The sequence below is a fragment of the Salmo salar genome, chromosome ssa06 (assembly GCF_905237065.1).
Source record: "Salmo salar chromosome ssa06, Ssal_v3.1, whole genome shotgun sequence".
NCBI lineage: Eukaryota > Metazoa > Chordata > Actinopteri > Salmoniformes > Salmonidae > Salmo > Salmo salar.
The window spans coordinates 83,729,981-83,753,435 of record NC_059447.1 but is presented as its reverse complement, the minus strand read 5'-3'; the positions used below and the strand labels follow the sequence as shown (position 1 = coordinate 83,753,435).

Here is a 23,455-nt window from a genome sequence, read left to right as displayed (position 1 = left end):
GACTATCTCAGATAAAATCATGATGGGTTTGACTTTGAATATAATTCATGTCATGAAATGCAATCTGATCTGCATTATATTCAAAGAAATAGAGGACATGAGTGATTCAGAACCTGCTAATTTAGATAATTTTTTCTCAAACCTGTATAAACTGAAGGAACCAAGCTAGACTCCCTCCTTTTGCCAATCCACAACTCAGCGATGCCTGTCCACTTATATTGGACTTACCAAGCCTGTGTAAGTTGGTGATGGAACTAACCCCATGCTCCCTTCTTTCCATGAACCCCTCAAATCTTTTCTGTTTCAGTTCAGTACTAGTGTTGTTCTAGTGTTCTGCTAGTGTTCTGCTAGTGTTCTAGAGTTCTGCTAGTGTTCTAAACTTCTGCTAGTGTTCTGCTAGTGTTCTAGAGTTCTGCTAGTGTTCTGCTAGTGTTCTAGTGTTCTGCTAGTGTTCTGCTAGTGATCAAGTGTTCTAGTGTTCTAGTGTTCTAGAGTTCTGCTAGTATTCTGCTAGTTTTCTAGTGTTCTGCTAGTGTTCTAGAGTTATGCTAGTGTTTTTCTAGTGTTCTGCTAGTGTTCTGCTAGTGTTCTGCTAGTGTTCTAGTGTTCTAGTATTCTGCTAGTGTTCTAGAGTTCTGCTAGTGTTCTAGAGTTCTGCTAGTGTTCTAGAGTTCTGCAAGTATTCTGCTAGTGTTCTAGTGTTCTGCAAGTATTCTGCTAGTGTTCTAGTGTTCTGCTAGTGTTCTGCTAGTGTTCTAGTGTTCTGCTAGTGCTCTAGGGTTCTGCTAGTGTTCTGCTAGTGCTCTAGTGTTCTGCTAGTGTTCTAGAGTTCTGCTAGTGTTCCAGTGTTCTCTAGTGTTCTGCTAGTGTTCTGCTAGTGTTCTGCTAGTGCTCTGGTGTTCTAGTGTTCTGCTAGTGTTCTAGAGTTCTGCTAGTTTTCTAGTGTTCTGCTAGTGTTCTAGAGTTCTGCTAGTGTTCTAGAGTTATGCTAGTGTTCTAAGTTCTGCAAGTATTCTGCTAGTGTTCTAGTGTTCTGCTAGTGATCAAGTGTTCTAGTGTTCTAGTGTTCTAGAGTTCTGCTAGTATTCTGCTAGTTTTCTAGTGTTCTGCTAGTGTTCTAGAGTTATGCTAGTGTTTTTCTAGTGTTCTGCTAGTGTTCTGCTAGTGTTCTGCTAGTGTTCTAGTGTTCTAGTGTTCTGCTAGTGTTCTAGAGTTCTGCTAGTGTTCTAGAGTTCTGCTAGTGTTCTAGAGTTCTGCAAGTATTCTGCTAGTGTTCTAGTGTTCTGCAAGTATTCTGCTAGTGTTCTAGTGTTCTGCTAGTGTTCTGCTAGTGTTCTAGTGTTCTGCTAGTGCTCTAGGGTTCTGCTAGTGTTCTGCTAGTGCTCTAGTGTTCTGCTAGTGTTCTAGAGTTCTGCTAGTGTTCCAGTGTTCTCTAGTGTTCTGCTAGTGTTCTGCTAGTGTTCTGCTAGTGCTCTGGTGTTCTAGTGTTCTGCTAGTGTTCTAGAGTGTGTTTCTGCTAGTTTTCTAGTGTTCTGCTAGTGTTCTAGAGTTCTGCTAGTGTTCTAGAGTTATGCTAGTGTTCTAAGTTCTGCAAGTATTCTGCTAGTGTTCTAGTGTTCTGCAAGTATTCTGCTAGTGTTCTAGTGTTCTGCTAGTGTTCTGCTAGTGTTCTAGTGTTCTGCTAGTGCTCTAGTGTTCTGCTAGTGTTCTAGAGTTCTGCTAGTGTTCCAGTGTTCTCTAGTGTTCTGCTAGTGTTCTGCTAGTGTTCTGCTAGTGCTCTGGTGTTCTAGTGTTCTGCTAGTGCTCTAGTGTTTTGCTAGTGTTCTGCTCGTGCTCTAGTGTTCTAGTGTTCTGCTAGTGTTCTAGAGTTATGCTAGTGTTCTGCTAGTGTTCTGCTAGTGGTCAAGATTTCTGCTAGTGTTCTAGTGATCTGCTAGTGTTCTAGAGTTCTGCTAGTTTTCTAGAGTTCTGCTAGTGTTCTGCTAGTGTTCTGCTAGTACTCTGCTAGTGTTCTAGTGTTCTGCTAGTGTTCTGCTAGTGTTCTAGAATTCTGCTAGTGTTCTAGAGTTCTGCTAGTGTTCTAGTTTTCTGCTAGTGTTCTGCTAGTGCTCTAGTGTTCTAGTATTCTGCTAGTGTTCTAGAGTTCTGCTAGTGTTCTAGTGTTCTGCTAGTGTTCTAGAGTTCTGCTAGTGTTCTAGTGTTTTGCTAGTGCTCAAGTGTTCTAGTGTCCTGCTAAGGGTCTAGAGTTCTGTTAGTGTTCTGCTAGTGTTCTGCTAGTGGTCTAGAGTTCTGCTAGTGTTCTGCTAGTGTTCTAGTGTTCTACTAGTGCTCTAGTGCTCTGCTAGTGTTCTAGAGTTCTGCTAGTGCTCAAGTGTTCTGCTTGTGCACTAGTGTTCTGCTGGTGTTCTAGTGTTCTGTTAGTGTTCTAGAGTTCTGCTAGTGATCTAGAGTTCTGCTAGTGTTCTTGTGTTCTGCTAGTGTTCTAGTGTTCTGCTAGTGCTCTAGTGTTCTGCTAGTGTTCTAGTGTTCTGCTAGTGTTCTGCTAGTGTTCTGCTAGTGCTCTAGTGTTCTAGAGTTCTGCTAGTGTTCTAGTGTTCTACTAGTGTTCTGCTAGTGTTCTAGTGTTCTACTAGTGTTCTGCTAGTGCTCTAGTGTTCTGCTAGTGTTCTAGTGTTCTGCTAGTCTTCTAGAGTTCTGCTAGTGTTCTAGTGTTCTAGAGTTCTGCTAGTGTTCTAGTGTTCTGCTAGTGTTCTAGAGTTCTGCTAGTGTTCTAGAGTTCTTCTAGTGGTCTAGAGTTCTGCTAGTGCTCTAGTGTTCTGCTAGTGTTCTAGTGTTCTGCTAGTCTTCTAGAGTTCTGCTAGTGTTCTAGTGTTCTAGAGTTCTGCTAGTGTTCTAGTGTTCTGCTAGTGTTCTAGAGTTCTGCTAGTGTTCTAGAGTTCTTCTAGTGGTCTAGAGTTCTGCTAGTGCTCTAGTGTTCTGCTAGTGTTCTAGTGTTCTGCTAGTCTTCTAGAGTTCTGCTAGTGTTCTAGAGTTCTGCTAGTGTTCTAGTGTTCTGCTAGTGTTCTAGTGTTCTGCTAGTGTTCTGCTAGTGTTCTAGAGTTCTGCTAGTGTTCTGCTAGTGTTCTAGAGTTCTGCTAGAGTTCTGCTAGTGTTCTAGTGTTATGCTAGTGTTCTAGAGTTCTGCTAGTGTTCTAGAGTTCTGCTAGTGTTCTGCTAGTGTTCTAGAGTTCTGGCCTCTATGTGAAGTCGGGTCATAGAGACAGGAGGGATTACAACCCCCAGTGAGAGACAGATGTTTCAGGCTAAGATATTTGATAGCTTTGTTGCTGTCTGACACAACACCCTGCTGCCTCCCATCCTACCTCCTATGGTCCTGCTGTGGGTTTATTCCTCCTAGGTTCAGACAGAAAGCATAAACCTACCGTCTGTCTCTCCATCCCTCTACTTGCTGACAGACCACCCCACTGCCCGTTACATGGTGGCCAATCTTCTGGTCCTGTTGTGGGTTTGTTCTCTAACTCTGCTGTGAGACTATGAAACATATGTCCTGGAGTCCGACATGTCAAAGATATTACAACACACCCTGCCGACCATCCTATAGTGGCCCATCTCTCCCATCATCTCCCATTGTCCTATAGTGGGTTAATATCTGAGACATGTGTTCCCTCTGCCATGGTGGGTTAATCTCTGAGACATGTGTTCCCTCTGACATGGTGGGTTGGTCTCTGAGACAGACATGTTCCTTCTGCCATGGTGGGTTAGTCTCTGGGTCAAACGTGTTCCTTCTGCCATGGTGGGTTAGTGTCTGAGTCAAACGTGTTCCTTCTGCCATGGTGGGTTAGTCTCTGAGTCAAATGTGTTCCTTCTGCCATGGTGGGTTAGTCTCTGAGTCAGACATGTTCCTTCTGCCATGGTGGGTTAGTCTCTGAGTCAAACGTGTTCCTTCTGCCATGGTGGGTTAGACTCTGAGTCAAACGTGTTCCTTCTGCCATGGTGGGTTAGTGTCTGAGTCAAACGTGTTCCTTCTGCCATGGTGGGTTAGTCTCTGAGTCAAATGTGTTCCTTCTGACATGGTGGGTTAGTCTCTGAGACAGACATGTTCCTTCTGCCATGGTGGGTTAGTCTCTGGGTCAAACGTGTTCCTTCTGCCATGGTGGGTTAGTGTCTGAGTGAAACGTGTTCCTTCTGCCATGGTGGGTTAGTCTCTGAGTCAAACGTGTTCCTTCTGCCATGGTGGGTTAGTCTCTGAGTCAAACGTGTTCCTTCTGCCATGGTGGGTTAGACTCTGAGTCAAACGTGTTCCTTCTGCCATGGTGGGTTAGTGTCTGAGTCAAACGTGTTCCTTCTGCCATGGTGGGTTAGACTCTGAGTCAAACGTGTTCCTTCTGCCATGGTGGGTTAGTCTCTGAGTCAAACGTGTTCCTTCTGCCATGGTGGGTTAGTGTCTGAGTCAAACGTGTTCCTTCTGCCATGGTGGGTTAGACTCTGAGTCAAACGTGTTCCTTCTGCCATGGTGGGTTAGTCTCTGAGTCAAACGTGTTCCTTCTGCCATGGTGGGTTAGTCTCTGAGTCAAACGTGTTCCTTCTGCCATGGTGGGTTAGTCTCTGAGTCAAACGTGTTCCTTCTGCCATGGTGGGTTAGTCTCTGAGTCAAACGTGTTCCTTCTGCCATGGTGGGTTAGTCTCTGAGTCAAACGTGTTCCTTCTGCCATGGTGGGTTAGTCTCTGAGTCAAACGTGTTCCTTCTGCCATGGTGGGTTAGTCTCTGAGTCAAACGTGTTCCTTCTGCCATGGTGGGTTAGTGTCTGAGTCAAATGTGTTCCTTCTCCAATGGTGGGTTAGTCTCTGAGTCAAACGTGTTCCTTCTGCCATGGTGGGTTAGTGTCTGAGAAAGACATGCCTTCCTTCTGTAATGAGACTGTAGCGGGGTTTTCTCCTAGCCACAGAGACATGCGTTCTATACTTTAAGACTTATTGGAGAACAGGTGAGAGCTGCAGGTACCCCCTCAGGCAGAGAGGCTTCGAACATGTTCCCTGTGCACAGTGGGCCAGACATGGGCTCTACATCAGTACTTCCTAATCCACTCTAATCAGGGAACATCACACGTTTGACCTTTTTGTTTTAGCCCTAACTGGTACCTGATTCAATTAGTCAAGGGGTTGATGATTAGTAGACTAATGGATTCAGTTGTGCCTGTTCAGGGCTATAACAAATATGTGAAACGTCTGGTGGCACCTGAGGAGAATGTTGTGAAACCCTGCTCTACATTAAAGTAGATGGGTAAAGGCATACGAATGATTCACCTGAAGCTGAAAACAATAAACTTAGATGTGTCTGGTTTAGAATGTGGCTGGTTCAGAATGTGTCTGGTTTAGAATGTGTCTGGTTCAGAATTTGTCAGGTTTAGAATGGGTCTGGTACCGAATGGGTCTGGTACCGAATTGGTCTGGTTTAGAATGTGTCTGGTTCAGAATGTGTCTGGTTCAGAATGTGTCTGGTTTAGAATGGGTCTGGTTTAGAATATGTCTGGTTTAGAATATGTCTGGTTCAGAATGTGTCTGGTTCAGATTTTGTCAGGTTTAGAATGTGTCTGGTATCGAATGGGTCTGGTACCGAATGTGTCTGGTTTAGAATGTGTCTGGTTTAGAATGTGTCTGGTTTAGAATGTGTCTGGTTTGGAATGTGTCTGGTTTGGAATGTGTCTGGTTTAGAATGTGTCTGGTTTAGAATGTGTCTGGTTTAGAATGTGTCTGGTTTAGAATGTGTCTGGTTTAGAATGTGTCTGGTTTAGAATGTGTCTGGTTTAGAATGTGTCTGGTTCAGAATGTGTCAGGTTTATAATGTGTCTTGTTTAGAAAGTATCAGGCTGAAAGCTGAAACAATATATCCAGGGTACCAGTAGTATGAGGTGATAAGATATGTGTTGATAGTAAAGCTGAGATGTGAGGGGAGAGGCTGAGATTGGTGTAACAGCCTTTGATGTCTGGGCTAGTTTTCTTATTTTCTCTCTGAGTCCTTTTCTGCAACCTGCCATCCAAATAACCAGCAATATTTTGTCTCAGTAATAACCAGTCTTTTTACACACATAATGTGACTTCAATGAATAATATCATATTTACCGAGGGCAAAATTTTACACCAATTCAGTTTAGTGAGTTTCCCTTATCTTCTTTCTCCGTTGCTTATCTGTTCCCTCTCAGCCCCCCCCCCCCTCACCCACACAATCACAAACGCACCGCATCACCCTCTTTCTCTCTCTTGCTCTCTCTCTCTCTCTCTCTCTCTCTCTCTCTCTCTCTCTCTCTCTCTCTCTCTCTCTCTCTCTCTCTCTCGCTCCTTCTCTGAATATATTTATAATAAATGGACTCCGTAACCGTGGAGTCCGTGTGTGTGTTCATCTTATCAGCAGTGGAGATGGATGTTGTGGAGGTGGTGGAGGCACCAGCCGCGGCATTTCATTAGTCTGTCAATTATATTATATTTAGAGTGTAACAGTGTGGTGGTCCAGCTCTGCAAACTCAATAAGCCCTCTGATATCATAACCCTGCTCTGTGACAACTCTTATTTTATCGCCCTGCTGGTCCCTTCTAATAAACGTCTCTCAGTCGACGCTCGCTAAGCACCAAGCGCTCCACTCAATGCCACAACACGCTGAAATACGACCCCTATGTCCTCCCCGAGTCGGGCCCGAGAGAGGGGGTGAGGCGAGGGGGTAAGGCGAGGGGGTGAGAGAGGTGGTGAGGCGATGGGATAAATCAGAATTGTGGGATACTGAAGGCTGGCTTCCACGTCCCAAATGGCACCATATTCCCTATACAGTGCATTGCTTTTGACCAGAGTGCTTTTGACCAATGCACTGTATAGGGAATAGGTTGCCATTTGGGACACCCATCGTCCCCCATTCCTCCTCTGGTGCACACATCACAGCATTTGAGTGGGGCAAGGCTGATCTCTAGCTCTGGGTGCTTCCTTAGAGGCCATTGACTGTAGAGGAGAGGAGAGGAGAGGAGAGGAGAGGAGAGGAGAGGAGAGGAGAGGAGAGGAGAGGAGAGGAGAGGAGAGGAGAGGAGAGGAGAGGAGAGGAGAGGAGAGGAGAGGAGAGGAGAGGAGAGGAGAGGAGAGGAGGAAAAGCAGGATCTAAATAATAGGAGGCATGAGAGGAAAGCTATAAGGAAAACAATTATCTGTAGCTGGGAAGAAGAGAGTACATAGAGTGAAGAATGATAAACACAATGAGAGGTTTGACTTGAGGTGATATATGGTAGGAATCTCTGACGGAATACTCTGAAAGAACATTTCAGTACAGGTTGGCTAGATATTTAGTACAGGCTGGCTAGACATCTAGTATAGGCTGTCTTGATATCTAGTATAGGCTGGCTAGGTATCTAGTATAGGCTGGATAGATATCTAGTATAGGCTGTCTTGATATCTAGTATAGGCTGTCTTGATATCTAGTATAGGCTGTCTTGATATCTAGTATAGGCTGGATAGGTATCAAATATAGGCTGGCTAGGTATCTAGTATAGGCTGGATAGATATCTAGTAAAGGCTGTCTAGGTATCTAGTATAGGCTGGATAGATATCTAGTACAGGCTGTCTAGGTATTTAGTGCAGGCTGTCTATGTATTTAGTACAGGCTGTCTAGTTATTTAGTACAGGCTTTCTAGTTATTTAGTACAGGCTGTCTAGGTATTTAGTATAGGCTGTCTAGGTATCTACTACAGGCTGTCTAGGTATTTAGTACAGGCTGTCTATTTATTTAGTACAGGCTGTCTAGGTATTTAGTATAGGCTGTCTAGGTATCTAGTACAGGCTGGCTAGGTATCTAGTATAGTCTGGCTAGGTATCTAGTATAGGCTGGCTAGGTATTTAGTACAGGCTGGCTAGGTATTTAGTACAGGCTGGCTAGGTATTTAGTACAGGCTGGCTAGGTATCTAGTACAGGCTGGCTAGGTATTTAGTACAGGCTGGCTAGGTATTTAGTACAGGCTGGCTAGGTATTTAGTACAGGCTGGCTAGGTATCTAGTACAGGCTGGCTAGGTATTTAGTACAGTCTGGCTAGGTATCTAGTATAGTCTGGCTAGGTATTTAGTAGAGGCTGGCTAGGTATTTAGTACAGGCTGGCTAGGTATTTAGTACAGGCTGGCTAGGTATCTAGTACAGGCTGGCTAGGTATTTAGTACAGTCTGGCTAGGTATCTAGTATAGTCTGGCTAGGTATCTAGTACAGGCTGGATAGGTATTTAGTACAGGCTGGCTAGGTATCTAGTACAGGCTGGCTAGGTATTTAGTATAGGCTGGCTAGGTATCTAGTATAGTCTGGCTAGGTATCTAGTACAGGCTGGCTAGGTATCTAGTATAGTCTGGCTAGGTATCTAGTACAGCCTGGCTAGGTATTTAGTACAGGCTGGCTAGGTATTTAGTACAGGCTGGCTAGGTATCTAGTATAGTCTGGCTAGGTGTCTAGTATAGTCTGGCTAGGTATTTAGTACAGGCTGGCTAGGTATTTAGTACAGGCTGGCTAGGTATTTAGTATAGTCTGGCTAGGTATCTAGTATAGTCTGGCTAGGTATTTAGTACAGGCTGGCTAGGTATTTAGTACAGGCTGGCTAGGTATTTAGTACAGGCTGGCTAGGTATCTAGTACAGGCTGGAGTGGGATGGTTGTAGGAGACTGGATGTGCTCTGTTGCCTCTCTAGGTTCTCTTCTGGTAGGGTCAATCTCCATACAGATATATTTAACTTAGGTGACTGTATGGGTCCACTGTCTGCCACAATGTCTGTGATGTGCAGCCTCTCACCATGTTCTCTGCTGTCTCTTCTCGATCTATCCCGGTGTCTCCCCGGCAGACGACAGATGACATAGTATCGTCGGCGGAGTGTTCCAGCGATGACGAGGATCTGGAGGAGTGTGATTCCGGACACGCAGGTGGGATGGGTGTGTCGAGTTGTGCTTGCTCTGACCTACCAGTCTATTTTTATTCCTTTGATTGATTTGCAACCAAAACCAAAAAAGAGGATTGTTCTCCTCTAAGCATCAGGTCCCATGGAAGCCTAAAGTGTAACTTCAGAATACTTCCTATAAGCACCATGAGATACAGTAGTGAGTGTCTGAGGGTTTCCGCTTTATGTGGAAAGTTGAAAGAGCTCCACGCACTTTGAAGTTGATAAATGTAAATCCTTAGCAGGCCCTCTGTAGAAAAGTCACTTTTGAAGTTTTAAAGTTATATTTATGGTCCAAACTCTGAGTAAATGTATTCATAGTTCTACACAACCACATATGTTATAGTGTTATAGTCTGTAATACAGTTCGATTATAGTCTCTGATACAAATTACACTTAGCTGTGGGGCCTCTGGTCGTTAACATGGTTAAAAGCGTTAATACATTTTTTTTTCTCTCAGCATTCAAAGGAGAGCAAACTTTCAATCAAAAAGTACCAAATTAGTATCAAGCTCCATGTTCACACTGATGCTTCAAAATGTATCTGTCCTGTTTTACATGGTTGACATGTTTCTTGCTGTGCGTGTGTGTGCTTCTTCTCGACAGAGGATACATTTTGAGATTATTTTTTAAGGAACAAAATGCTTTCAGCATAGATACTGTGATATGTAGCAGACTAACTACAACAGACCCAGTCCTCCCCCTCTCTCTTCTCTCTTTCTCCTGTTTGTTCCTTTTGTTTCCTTATACGTTGGAGGCTTGCCTTACCTGAAACACTCTAATAGACAACAGATATCCTCCAATTTCTGTGTGCATCTTTTTCTCTCTCTCCTGCTACACCACACATAGTTGTCACCAGGTTGAAGTGAGTTATCACTCTCAGTAGTGTGAAATAATACTAATAATAATGATAACGCATAATTCCAGAGCTGAGCAGGAAGTAGATTTTAAATGGAAACATATCACTTGTTTTGAGACAACTTGGGTTTAGGAGCGGTTTGCTGCATGTTAATATTAATGATAAGCTGTCTGTCATGTCCCCAACAGAGCTCAGCCAATCATATTGTCTGTCATGAGGATAATATATCCAGATACACTCCTATTAGTCCTGAGAATGAATAAGTACTAACAAATACTGTCTGATACACTCCTACTAGTCCTGAGAATGAATAAGTACTAACAAATATTGCCTGGTTCAATAGACATAAACTACCCAGGACAGACATCCCCATTCAAATCACCGTTCTGTGGTTGGTCAATGTTCCGGCGGACTATTGAATATTCAAATTCTATGACTATTGTGTGACGGGCCTCTCTCGCTCTCTCCTCTCCTGAATCCCTGTGGAAGTCATTCTCCCCCTCTCCCCTCCTGTGGAAGTCATTTTCCCTCTCTCTCCCCCTCCTGTGGAAGTCATTCTTCCCCTCTCTACCATCCCGTGGAAGTCATTCTCCCCCTCTCTCACCTCTTGTGGAAGTCATTCTCTCCCTCTCTCTCCCCCCTGTGGAATTCATTCAACCCCTCTCTCCCCTCCTGTAGAAGTAATTCTCCCACTCTCTCCACCTCTCTCACCTCTTGTGGAAGTCATTCTCCCCCTCTCTCCCCCTCCTGTGGAAGTCATTCTCCCCCTCTCTCACCTCTTGTGGAAGTCAATCTCCCCCTCCTCTCATATCTTGTAGAAGTCATTCTCCCTCTCTGTCCCCTCTTGTGGAAGTCATTCTCCCCCTCTCTCTCCCCTCTCGTGGAAGTCATTCTCCCCCTCTCTACCATCCTGTGGAAGTCATTCTCCACCTCTCTCTCCTCCTGTGGAAGTCATTCTCCACCTTTCTCTCCTCTCCTGTGGAAGTCATTCTCCACCTCTCTCTCCTCTCCTGTGGAAGTCATTCTCTACCTCTCTCCCCTCTCTTGTGGAAGTCATTCTCCCCCTCTTTCTCCCCTCTCGTGGAAGTCATTCTTCCCCTCTCTACCATCCAGTGGAAGTCATTCTCCCCCTCTCTCTCTCCCCTCTTGTGGAAGTCATTCTTCCCCTCTCTACCATCCAGTGGAAGTCATTCTCCCCCTCTCTCTCCCCTCTTGTGGAAGTCATTCTCCCCCTCTCTACCATCCAGTGGAAGTCATTCTCCCCCTCTCTCTCCCCTCTTGTGGAAGTCATTCTCTCCCCCTCTCTCCCCTCCTGTGGATGTCATTCTCCCCCTTTCGCCCCTCCTGTGGAAGTCATTCTCATCCCTCTCTATCATCCTGTGGAAGTCATTCTCTCCCTCTCTCCCCTCCTGTGGAATTCAATCTCCCCCTTTCTCCCCTCCTGTGGAAGTCATTCTCTCTCCCTTCCTTTCCCTCCTGTGTAAGTTATTCTCCCCCTCTCTCTCCTCTTGTGGAAGTCATTCTCCCCTCTCTCACCTCCTGTGGAAGTCATTCTCCCTCTTTGTCCCCTCTTGTTGAAGTCATTCTCCCCCCTCTGTCCTCCTATGGAAGTCATCCTCCCCCTCTCTTCCCCTCCTGTGGAATTCATTCTCCTCCTCTCAACCATCATGTGTAAGTCATTCTCCTCCTCTCTACCAACCTGTGGAAGTCATTCTCCTCTCTACCAACCTGTGGAAGTCATTCTCCCTCTTTGTCCCCTCTTGTTGAAGTCATTCTCCCCCCTCTGTCCTCCTATGAAAGTCATCCTCCCCCTCTCTTCCCCTCCTGTGGAATTCCTTCTCCTCCTCTCTACCAACATGTGGAAGTCATTCTCCTCCTCTCTACCAACCTGTGGAAGTCATTCTCCTCCTCTCTACCAACCTGTGGAAGTCATTCTCCTCCTCTCTACCAACCTGTGGAAGTCATTCTCCTCCTCTCTACCATCCTGTGGAAGTCATTATCCTCCTCTCTACCAACCTGTGGAAGTCCTTCTCCCCTTCTCTCCCATCCCGTGGAAGTCATTCTCCCCCTCTACCGTCCTGTGGAAGTCATTCTCCCCCTCTCTCTCCTCTTGTGGAAGTCATTCTCCCTCTCTACCGTCCTGTGGAAGTCATTCTCCTCCTCTCTACCAACCTGTGGAAGTCATTATCCTCCTCTCTACCAACCTGTGGAAGTCATTCTCCTCCTCTCTACCATCCCGTGGAAGTCATTCTTCCCCTTTCTCCCCTCCTGTGGAAGTCATTCTCTCTCCCTTCCTTTCCCTCCTGTGTAAGTTATTCTCCCCCTCTCTCTCCTCTTGTGGAAGTCATTCTCCCCTCTCTCACCTCCTGTGGAAGTCATTCTCCCTCTTTGTCCCCTCTTGTTGAAGTCATTCTCCCCCCTCTGTCCTCCTATGGAAGTCATCCTCCCCCTCTCTTCCCCTCCTGTGGAATTCATTCTCCTCCTCTCAACCATCATGTGTAAGTCATTCTCCTCCTCTCTACCAACCTGTGGAAGTCATTCTCCTCTCTACCAACCTGTGGAAGTCATTCTCCTCCTCTCTACCAACCTGTGTAAGTCATTCTCCTCCTCTCTACCAACCTGTGGAAGTCATTCTCCTCCTCTCTACCATCCTGTGGAAGTCATTATCCTCCTCTCTACCAACCTGTGGAAGTCATTCTCCTCCTCTCTACCATCCCGTGGAAGTCATTCTCCTCCTCTCTACCAACCTGTGGAAGTCATTCTCCTCCTCTCTACCATCCCGTGGAAGTCATTCTTCCCCTTTCTCACCTCTTGTGGAAGTCATTCTCCCCCTCTTTCCCTCTTGTGGAAGTCATTCTCCCCCTCTTTCCCTCCTGTGGAAGTCATTATCCTCCTCTCTACCATCCTGTGGAAGTCATTCTCCCCCTCTCTCTCCTCTTGTGGAAGTCATTCTCCCCCTCTCTCTACCATCCAGTGGAAGTCATTCTCCCCCTCTCTCTCCTCCTGTGGAAGTCATTCTCCCCCTCTCTCTCCTCCTGTGGAAGTCACTCTCCCCCTCTCTCTCCGCTCTTGTGGAAGTCATTCTCCCCCTCTCTCTCCGCTCTCGTGGAAGTCATTCTCCCCCTCTCTCTACCATCCAGTGGAAGTCATTCTCCCCCTCTCTCTACCATCCAGTGGAAGTCATTCTCCCCCTCTCTATCCTTCTGTGGAAGTCATTCTCCCACTCTCTCTCCCCTCTCGTGGAAGTCATTCTCCCCCTCTCTCTACCATCCAGTGGAAGTCATTCTCCCCCTCTCTCTCCTCCTGTGGAAGTCATTCTCCCCCTCTCTCTACCATCCAGTGGAAGTCATTCTCCCCCCTCTCTATCCTTCTGTGGAAGTCATTCTCCCACTCTCTCTCCCCTCTCGTGGAAGTCATTCTCCCCCTCTCTCTCCTCCTGTGGAAGTCATTCTCCCCCTCTCTCCCCCTCCTGTGGAAGTCATTCTCCCCCTCTCTCTCCTCTCTTGTGGAAGTCATTCTCCCCCTCTCTCTCCTCCTGTGGAAGTCATTCTCCCCCTCTCTCCCCTCCAGTGGAAGTCATTCTCCCCCTCTCTCCTCTCTTGTGGAAGTCATTCTCCCCCTCTCTCTCCTCCTGTGGAAGTCATTCTCCCCCTCTCTCCCCTCCAGTGGAAGTCATTCTCCCCCTCTCTCCTCTCTTGTGGAAGTCATTCTCTCCCCCTCTCTCCCCTCCTGTGGAAGTAATTTCACCCCCTCCTGTTGTAGTCATGCTCCCCTCTCTCTGCACCTGTGGAAGTCATTCTCATCCCTCTCTACCATCCTGTGGAAGTCATTCTCCCCCTCTCTCTCCCCTCCTGTGGAGTTCAATCTCCCCCTCTCTCTCCCCTCCTGTGGAAGTCATTCTCCCCCTCTCTCACCTCCTGTGGAAGTCATTCTCCCCCTCTTTCCCTTCCTGTGGAAGTCATTCTCCCCCTCTTTGCCCTCCTGTGGAAGTCATTCTCCCCCTCTTTGCCCTCCTGTGGAAGTCATTCTCCCCCTCTCTCACCTCCTGTGGAAGTCATTCTCTCCCCCTCTCTCCCCTCCTGTGGAAGTCATTCTCTCCCCCTCTCTCCCCTCCTGTGGTTGTCATTCTCTCCCCCTCCTTCCCCTCCTGTGACGTCATTCTCTCCCCCTCCCTCCCCTCCTGTGGACGTCATTCTCTCCCCCTCCCTCCCCTCCTGTGGACGTCATTCTCTCCCCCTCTCTCCCCTCATGTGGATGTCATTCTCTAGTGATCTAAAAAAATGTATTAGTGGGCTGTCCTTCCAAATGCCATCATAGAACACTAATTAATTCCAAGCTAATCTGCCTAAATATGCCTGGGCTAATTATCAAAACATATGTCCACTTTTTTTCTCAGCACATTGTAAATCAGTTTTCATTAAGACCAACTGAAAACTATGTATTAGCCGATTCTGTTATCCCTGGTAGGAGATAATGAATCATCAATTCGGCTTAGTTAATTATATATTTAATTTAATTATTAATTTATATATTTCCGTATTGAAAGAGGTTTCTGAATATGTGTACAGTGGATAAGGTAGTAATTCTACAGTTTATAATCTCTAGACCTTTGTGACCTTATGTCATATCGTGGGCTAAAGGCATTGTGGTTAAGGTTTTGAGTAGGAATGTGTTTTTTTTATGTGGCCCTTTAGATTGTCATGGTAAAGCAATGCATATGATAACATAAAGCTATCTCAATGCATATGATAACATAAAGCTATCTCAATGCATATGAACATAAAGCTTTATTTTATCTCAATGCATATGATAACATAAAGCTATCTCAATGCATATGAAAGCTTTATTTTATCTCAATGCATATGATAGCTTTATGTTATCTCAATGCATATGATAACATAAAGCTATCTCAATGCATATGAAAGCTTTATTTTATCTCAATGCATATGATAGCTTTATGTTATCTCAGTGCATATGATAGCTTTATGTTATCTCAGTGAATATGATAGCTTTATGTTATCTCAGTGCATATGATAGCTTTATGTTATCTCAGTGCATATGATAGCTTTATGTTATCTCAGTGCATATGATAGCTTTATGTTATCTCAATGCATATGAAAGCTTTATTTTATCTCAATGCATATGATAGCTTTATGTTATCTCAGTGCATATGATAGCTTTATGTTATCTCAGTGAATATGATAGCTTTATGTTATCTCAGTGCATATGATAGCTTTATGTTATCTCAGTGCATATGATAGCTTTATGTTATCTCAATGCATATGATAGCTTTATGTTATCTCAATGCATATGATAGCTTTATGTTATCTCAATGCATATGATAGCTTCATGTTATCTCAATGCATATGATAGCTTTATGTTATCTCAATGCATATGATAGCTTTATGTTATCTCAATGCATGAAGTTGTAATGACTTTGATTACCTAAGGACAGCTGAAATTAAATGGACATGGCGGACAGCTTGAACAATTTAAAAGTTTCACTTCCATAACTTAAATCCCAAGTATTCTCAGAAGCAAAAGTTTGAGTAAGTAAGTACAGTATATTCTGAACTTGGTACCCCCTCATGGAGGCCTACTGTAGGGGTAACAATAAACTACATTTAGTCATATACAGTCAGTCATACATGCATCTCACTATGTTGACACAGACATTCATACCCTCATTCTGCCCCCCTGCTTCAGGTTTTATGAACAGTTGCATGACATTGTTTTTATTTGTTTTGTTTCTTTTATGTTTGAATCTTTTTATTTTCCATAGTGAAGTGCATTCTGGACATCTCTCCTCTTCTGTACCCTTTCTGACTTACTGTTCTTTTGCATATGATTTGAGTTGTCCGGACATATTGATTTTTTTGGTTGATTTTGTTCTACTCATCCGTCCATTTACCAGGATAGAGCTGATCCCTCCCCTTTGCCTCATCTTGTGCCGCATGATATCTTGGTGGTTGAAAGTGAAACAACAGTACTCCTACTCATCTTCTTGTTGATGTTTTCTGTGCCATTATTAAAGGCTGATTCTGAAACATACACTATTTTCCATTTACAACACAGGAAATGAAAGGCAACAAAATATTTTCTTGCCATCATACTTTTTTTGGGCCTTGTGCAGGCAACCCCATTCTGTCTCAAGAAAGTTGTGTCTGAAAGAATGACTCCCCGCCCTCCCCCACCTACCCCAACCCCACCCCAACCCCGCCTTCTTTCTCTCAGCCTTTCTGCATATACATGTCGGTTTTGAATGCAGATGGCATAAAAATTATTTTATTGCCGCAAAGTATATCTGTTTTTCTATTCTATATATGTTGCTGCCAGTAGAAGGCATTTGTGGCATGTCTATACAGTAGACTAGAAGACTAACTTCCTGTAACTACCTCAGTGACTCCTCCTCCTTCTTGCTAATGCATGCTGGGATTTGATTGGCGGCCATTTTGTGTGCTTCTACCTCCACCTACAACTCTGCTCTCAGGCTAACCGTGCCTCGCCCTGCCTGGGGCAGCAGTGATGGTTACCCCGCCACTGCTCCCCCTCCTGCTTCTTGTCGTGTTGGTTACCGTGTCTGTAGTGTTTTCATGTCTGTCTGTCTGTGTACGTCTGCCAACCTGTTGTGTCTGTTCTTACTGTTTCTCTGTGATTGTTTTGTCTATGTTTGAAAACTGTCTAAACCTGAACCTACCCTCTGATCCTGAGAGAGTTCCACAAGAAGGCAAATAAGAAACATTGTCAAGAACATTCTACACCTGCAGCTGACTCCATTTCAAGAACCACAGTTGTGCATTGTACCAATTCAATGAGTAGATGATAACATAATTAAGCACATTTCCCCTAACTAACTTCCTTATCAACCATAATCCATTTAGACCGCTACAGCGCTGTCAGATGTAAGTCACTTGACAAATTGATTGATCAACCACGACATCCACATGCTGTTCAAGTGTCTTGTGAAACCTCGTCATTATTCTGCAGGTTATCAGTCACTTTGGTTAGGGAACTAATTCTGCCTTGGCTTGTCTTAGTGAATCATTGCATTTTGCATTTACATTTTAGTCACTCAGCTGACAGTCTTATCCAGTGCAACATTAGCAACATTGTACGTTATTTTCCAAAGAACAAAAGGAGCAGAGCGACAGGTATATAGTTTACTTCACAACAGTGTCAGTCTAACAGCGCCTCCATAAAACGAGGACATAAGACAGCCATCTAGCAGCGCAAGACAAACCATATGCAATAAAACCTCATGAAATGTAACTACATGAGCATTTAGATTAACGACTGATGAATAGGCCCGGTAATCTAATGGAGACCTAACCTAATTCTGCATGTCTCTTTAACACGAGGCGGGAGGGAAAACAGGGGTGATGAAACCAGTGTGAACTATGAGAGGGGTAGATCAATGACTCCCTCTCTCTCTCTCTCTCTCAACTAGCGGTGTTGCGTCGGGCCTTGGTTGGCTGGCTCTGGCATTGTTAGGCCCCATCGGGCCGACTGTCAAGTCAATGCAGGCCCTAGATCAGTTTAAAGGTTATTCAGCTGACACAAGTCAATGGAGCGGGAGGGGGAGCTTAATGGCCATTCGACAAATTGACCGTCAGACAGGGGACTCGCTGGGCTGCGTTACGAAGCCGTGGCTGGCTGGAGGATGCCAATTTAAAATGCAGGAGAGCACCCAGCCAGCCTCATGACGACGGATTAAGACCCATCAGCCACACTCTCCTGTAAAGGGACAGGACACCTGACAGAAAAACATCCCAGATATACTATACAGTGCCTTCGGAAAGTAATCAGACCTCTTGACTTTTTCCACATTTTGTTAATGAAGTTACAGGCTCATTCTAAAATGTTTTACATAAAAAAAATTCTCAGCAATCTACACACAATATCCCATAACGACAAAGCGAAAATGTCAAAGCAAAAACCAAGCCATGAGGTCGAAGGAATTGTCCGTAGAGCTCTGAGAGGATTGTGTCGAGGCACAGATCTGGGGAAGGGTACCTAAACATTTCTGCATTAAAGATCCCCAAGAACACATTGGCCTCCATCATGATTAAATGGAACAAGTTTGGAACCACCAAGACTCTTCCTAGAGCTGGCTGTATGACCAACTGAGCAATCGGGGGCGAAGAGCCTTGGTCAGGGAGGTGCCCAAGAACCCGATGGTCACTCTGACAGAGCTCCAGAGTTCGTCTCTGGAGGAGGGAGAACCTTCCAGAAGGACAACCATCTTTGCAGCACTCCACCAATCAGGCCTTTAAGATAGAGTGGCCAGACGGAAGCCACTCCTCAGTAAAAGGCACATGATAGCCCGCTTGGAGTTTGCCAAAAGGCACCTAAAGACGCTCAGGACCTCAGACTGGGGCGAAGGTTCACCTTCCAACAGGACAACGATCCTAAGCACACAGCCAAGACAACACAGGAGTAGCTTCGGGACAAGTCTCTGAATGTCCTTGAGTGGCCCAGCCAGAGCCCGGACTTGAACCCAAACGTACGTCTCTGGAAAGACCAGAAAATAGCTGTGCAGCGACCCTCCCCATCCAACCTGACAGAGCTTGAGAGAATCTGCAGAAAATAATGTAAGACACTCCCCAAATACAGGTGTGCCATACTTGTAGCGTCATAGCCAAGAAGACTCTATGCTGTAATCGCTGCCAAGGGAGCTTCAACAAAGTGCTGAGTAAAAGGTCAGAATACTTATGTAAATTTGATATTTCAGTTTTTTATTTGTAATACATTTGCAAACAATTCTAAAAACCAGTTTTTGCTTTGTCATTATGGGGTATTGTGTGTAGATTGATGAGGAAAAAACACAATTTAATAAATTTTTGAATAAGGCTTTAACGTAACAAAATGTGGAAAAAGTCAAGGAGTCTGAATACTTTCCGAAGTATTTGTACACCTCTTAAAATGTGTGTACTCTGCTGTTTCAATCACACCCATTGCTGCCTGGTGTATAAAATTGAGCACACAGCCATGCAATCTCCATAGACAAACATTGGCAGTAGAATGGCCTTACTGAAGAGCTCAGAGACTTTCAATGTGGCACCGTCATAAGATGCCACCTTTCCAACAAGTCAGTTCGTCAAATTTCAGCCCTGCCAATTGTTAGTGCTGTTATTGTGAAGTGGAAACGTCTAGGAGCAACAATGCCTCAGTCGTGAAGTGGTAGGCCACACAAGCTCACAGAATGGGACCGCCGAGTGGTGAAACGCGTAGCATGTAAAAATCGTCTGTCCTTGGTTGCATTACTCACTACCAAGTTCCAAACTGTTTCTGGAAGCAACGTCAACACAATAACTGTTCGTCGGGAGCTTCATGAAATTCCATGGCCGATTAGCTGCACACAAGCCTAAGATCACCATGCACAATGCCAAGTGCCTGCTGGAGGGGTGTAAAGCTCACCGCCATTGGACTGTGGAGCAGTGGAAACGTGTTCTCTGGAGTGATGAATCACGCTTCACCATCTGGCAGTCCGACGGACTAATCTGATTTTGGTGGATGCCAGGAGAACGCTACCTGCCCCAATGCATAGTGCCAACTGTAAAGTTTGGTGGATGAGGAATAATGTTGTGGGGCTTCTTTTCATGGTTCTGGCCCCTTAGTTCCAGTGAAGGGAAATCTTCAGAAAAGAAAGAGAAAATAAATAGAGAGAGAGAGGAAGAAGAGAAGAGAGAAGTGGACAGATAAAGAAGAAGAAAGGGGGTAAGACAGAAACTGCTGCTCTGAGATTTTCATCATCATCCACACTGCATCTGCCTACCTCCGGATGCTGAGGTGGGTTGTGAGGACTGTTTTGTTCTGACGCATCCTACATTGCTCTGCTTCTGTCTCAACACAGACCACGTTGTTTAAAGGACGACGTCATAACAGAAGATGTTAGTAAATAACGCCGCTTCTCTTAGATGTATGCTACTGAGATTCACCTCAAGGTGAAAAGACAGAAACTTGTCCATGTCTAGTTTGTGCCCCATAGATGATAGGATCAGTTTGCTTTGCTTGGTAGAAAGCTCAAACTTTCCCACGATGCACCTGTAGATTATAATAAGCCCAGGTGCAGTATGTCCCTTGAAATACTCAGATAGTAAGTGTTGTGTTGTTGGTCTCGCTCTCTCACTCTCTCTCTCTCTGGTAATCATCTTTCTGCCTGCCGAGCCAGAGTTGAATGAATCTGCTGTAGTAGGCCTCAGGCACAACGGGATTTAAGGTCTGAAAACGACTACTCACACACAATCTTTAGCCAGCCCTGTAAAATCCCACTGAGTCAGTCACTGTGGCCGCGTCTGGGTGAGTGCCTGTGTGCTGCCTGCCTGTCTGCCATCTGTCTCTCTGTGCTGTCACAGCCGCTAAAACCCGTCGCGCTGCCTTCCTGATGGGACTCAACTCTATTCCGAGGTCTCAGCAAACGCTGGACGGACACAGAGATTAGTCAGAAAATAAAGAGAGAGAGAGACAGAAAGAGAAGAAGAGAAGAGAGAGGGGGACAGGAAGAGAAGAAAAGAAGAGAGAGGGGGAAAGGGGGTAAGACAGAAACTGCTGCTCTGAGATTTTTATCATCATCCACACTGCATCTGCCTACCTCTGGATGCTGAGGTGGGTTGTGAGGACTGTTTTGTTCAAGCTGCTTTTGTCTCGTCTAGTCTGACGCATCCAACATTACTCTGCGTCTGTCTGAACAAGGACCACTTTGTTTAAAGGACTACGTCATCACAGAAGACATTAGTACATAACGATGCTTCCCTATTTAGTCTTGGGGGGGGGTCAGAGAGAGAAAATAACTGACAGGTCAGGGAGTTGTGTACCTTCAGGTTTACTGTACCTAAGGAAGCGAGGCTTAACACCAAGCCCACAAAGCCCCAATCTTGACATTAGTCCACAAACCCACTTCATCTTTTCAGAAGTCCACAAAGACCTACATCTTGACATTAGTCCACAAAGCCAATCCATATAGACATTAGTCCACAAAACACCTCCATCTTGACGTTAGTCCACAAAGCCCTCCATCATGAAATGAGTCCACAATGCCCTTCCATCTTGACATAGGTCCACAAAGCCCTCCATCTTGACATAAGTCCACAAAGCCCTCCATCTTGACATTAGTCCACAAAGCCCTCCATCTTGACATTATTCCACAAAGCCCTCCATCTTGACATAGGTCCACAAAGCCCTCCATCTTGACATTAGTCCACAAAGCCCTCCATCTTGACATTAGTCCACAAAGCCCTCCATCTTGACATTATTCCACAAAGCCCTCCATCTTGACGTAGGTCCACAAAGCCAATCCATCTTGACGTAGGTCCACAAAGCCAATCCATCTTGGTGTAGGTCCACAAAGCCAATCCATCTTGACATAGGTCCACAAAGCCCTCCATCTTGACATTAGTCCACAAAGCCCTCCATCTTGACATTAGTCCACAAAGCCCTCCATCTTGACGTAGGTCCACAAAGCCAATCCATCTTGACATAGGTCCACAAAGACCTCCATCTTGACATAAGTCCACAAAGCCCTCCATCTTGACATAGGTCCACAAAGCCCTCCAACTTGACATTAGTCCACAAAGCCCTCCATCTTGACATTATTCCACAAAGCCCTCCATCTTGACATAGGTCCACAAAGCCCTCCAACTTGACATTAGTCCACAAAGCCCTCCATCTTGACATTATTCCACAAAGCCCTCCATCTTGACATTATTCCACAAAGCCCTCCATCTTGACATAGGTCCACAAAGCCCTCCATCTTGATATTTGTGCACAAAGCTACTCCATCTTGACATTAGCAGAGAAATCAAAACAAACAGCGTCTCTTTAAGCAAACCCATTAGAATGTGCAGTGTTTGCACTGAGGTGAACCACTGAAATGTGCAACGCTGGTACTAGAGCTAACGTTAGAGGATCAAAGTGTTTACTAAAATGCCAAGGTCCTCTGGCAGGCTTTTTCTTCCTTGAGCCCCTTTCTCTCTATCACACACACACACACACACACACACACACACACACACACACACACACACACACACACACACACACACACACACACACACACACACACAGAGACACACACACACACACACACACACACACACACACACACACACACACACACACACACACCTCTCAGAACCAGGCAGTTCCCTTTGGATCGGATGGAATGCAAAGGTTTTGTTGATCTAGCTGGAAAGCTAACAATTGCCAAAAGCTTTTAGGCATTCAGGAATGAAGGGGCGAGTGGATAGATGTAAACAAGGCCAAGATGATACAGGGCAGACAGAGAGAAATATACCCTCCTCCTCTCTGAAATCACTTAGTGAGCGACATTACTGTTTATCTAACAGGGCAGGTAGCCGATGTCTGATGAAAACATTACCATAGCCACACAATAGGAACAGGGACACTGAATTTGAGTGTAGAGCATGGATAGCCCCAACTCCTTATCACGTCCCAATGGGGCATGGATAGCCCCAACTCCTTATCACGTCCCAATGGGGCATGGATAGCCCCAACTCCTTATCACGTCCCAATGGGGCATGGATAGCCCCAACTCCTTATCACGTCCCAATGGGGCATGGATAGCCCCAACTCCTTGAGCTCTCTTGTGGAACTTCCTCTGAACACTGTGTGTATCTGTCCAGTGAAGGCTGTTGGTTATGCATTAACATAAAACTGAACTATACATTTACTAAAAGTACACATTAATTTGATGAATGTTATAATTTGCAGTCTACGCCACATAATGTGGGTTGTATATCACCCATGGTGTTTCTTCTACCTCTCCGATGGTTGATGTCTGATAATACATTGTTCTTTGCCTGAAGCAATATGCCCTACAGGCCTTGATGCAATAACCTCTAGTCACCTTTAACCTCATCCTGACCCTCTGACCCCAGCTTGCTGTACTGTTATTGTATATTACTCTCCCTAAATGCAACTTACTTAAAGCACGCATTAACCATGAACCTAATAGTAAAAACAACTAAAATATCCTGTCTAATATTTACCTTACCTTTCTCTGAATTACATCCAGATTGCACGCCTGTTTTGTGTTTTAAAATGACTAACAACAGATATGTATTTCATAAAGAATTAACTAATAATAATGTGTTATGAAGATGGTGACAACTTCCCCTACGAACTGTCCCTCTTCTCTATGTCTGCTTCAGTGTGTGCTTTCTGGTTGTTCATCTTTGATAGTGTGAGAATTTTAATGCTTTTAATTGCTTGCTTGCCAATTTGTATTATTTTTTTTATTTGTCTATTTGTACATATATGTAAATATACATATGTGGATATCTATGTTAATTACTGAAATTGCTCAAAATGACCTTTTTAATAATCTGATAATTTCCATAGCAGTACTATTGATAGTGGTATGGTGAAGTATTCCTAATTAGGACATTTCTTCCTTTTTTACTAATGATTTTGATTGGTTAACTATGGTTGAAATACACAGCTCTGATTGGCCACCCCAAACACATGACCCAGTATACAATTTGACAATTCACAATTTCATTGAGAAAAAAACTAGAAGAAAACTCAAAAATACAACTGTCCTCACCACTATTTGTTTCAACATGTTTCAAACCTGTTCTTACAGTGCTACATTTTTTCCTGTTATTCAATTAGCGAATTTGGATTGCATTTGGACT

General features: G+C 44.7%; 1 protein-coding gene across 1 annotated transcript in view; it reads left to right on the top strand.

Moving 5' to 3' along the window:
* LOC106608239 (neurexin-3b) overlaps nucleotides 1-23,455 on the top strand; it is a 607,554-nt gene that overhangs the window by 579,111 nt on the left and 4,988 nt on the right. Inside the window, 1 exon segment of the mRNA XM_045721094.1 lies at nucleotides 8,850-8,928. Coding sequence (XP_045577050.1) covers nucleotides 8,850-8,928 — 79 coding nt within the window.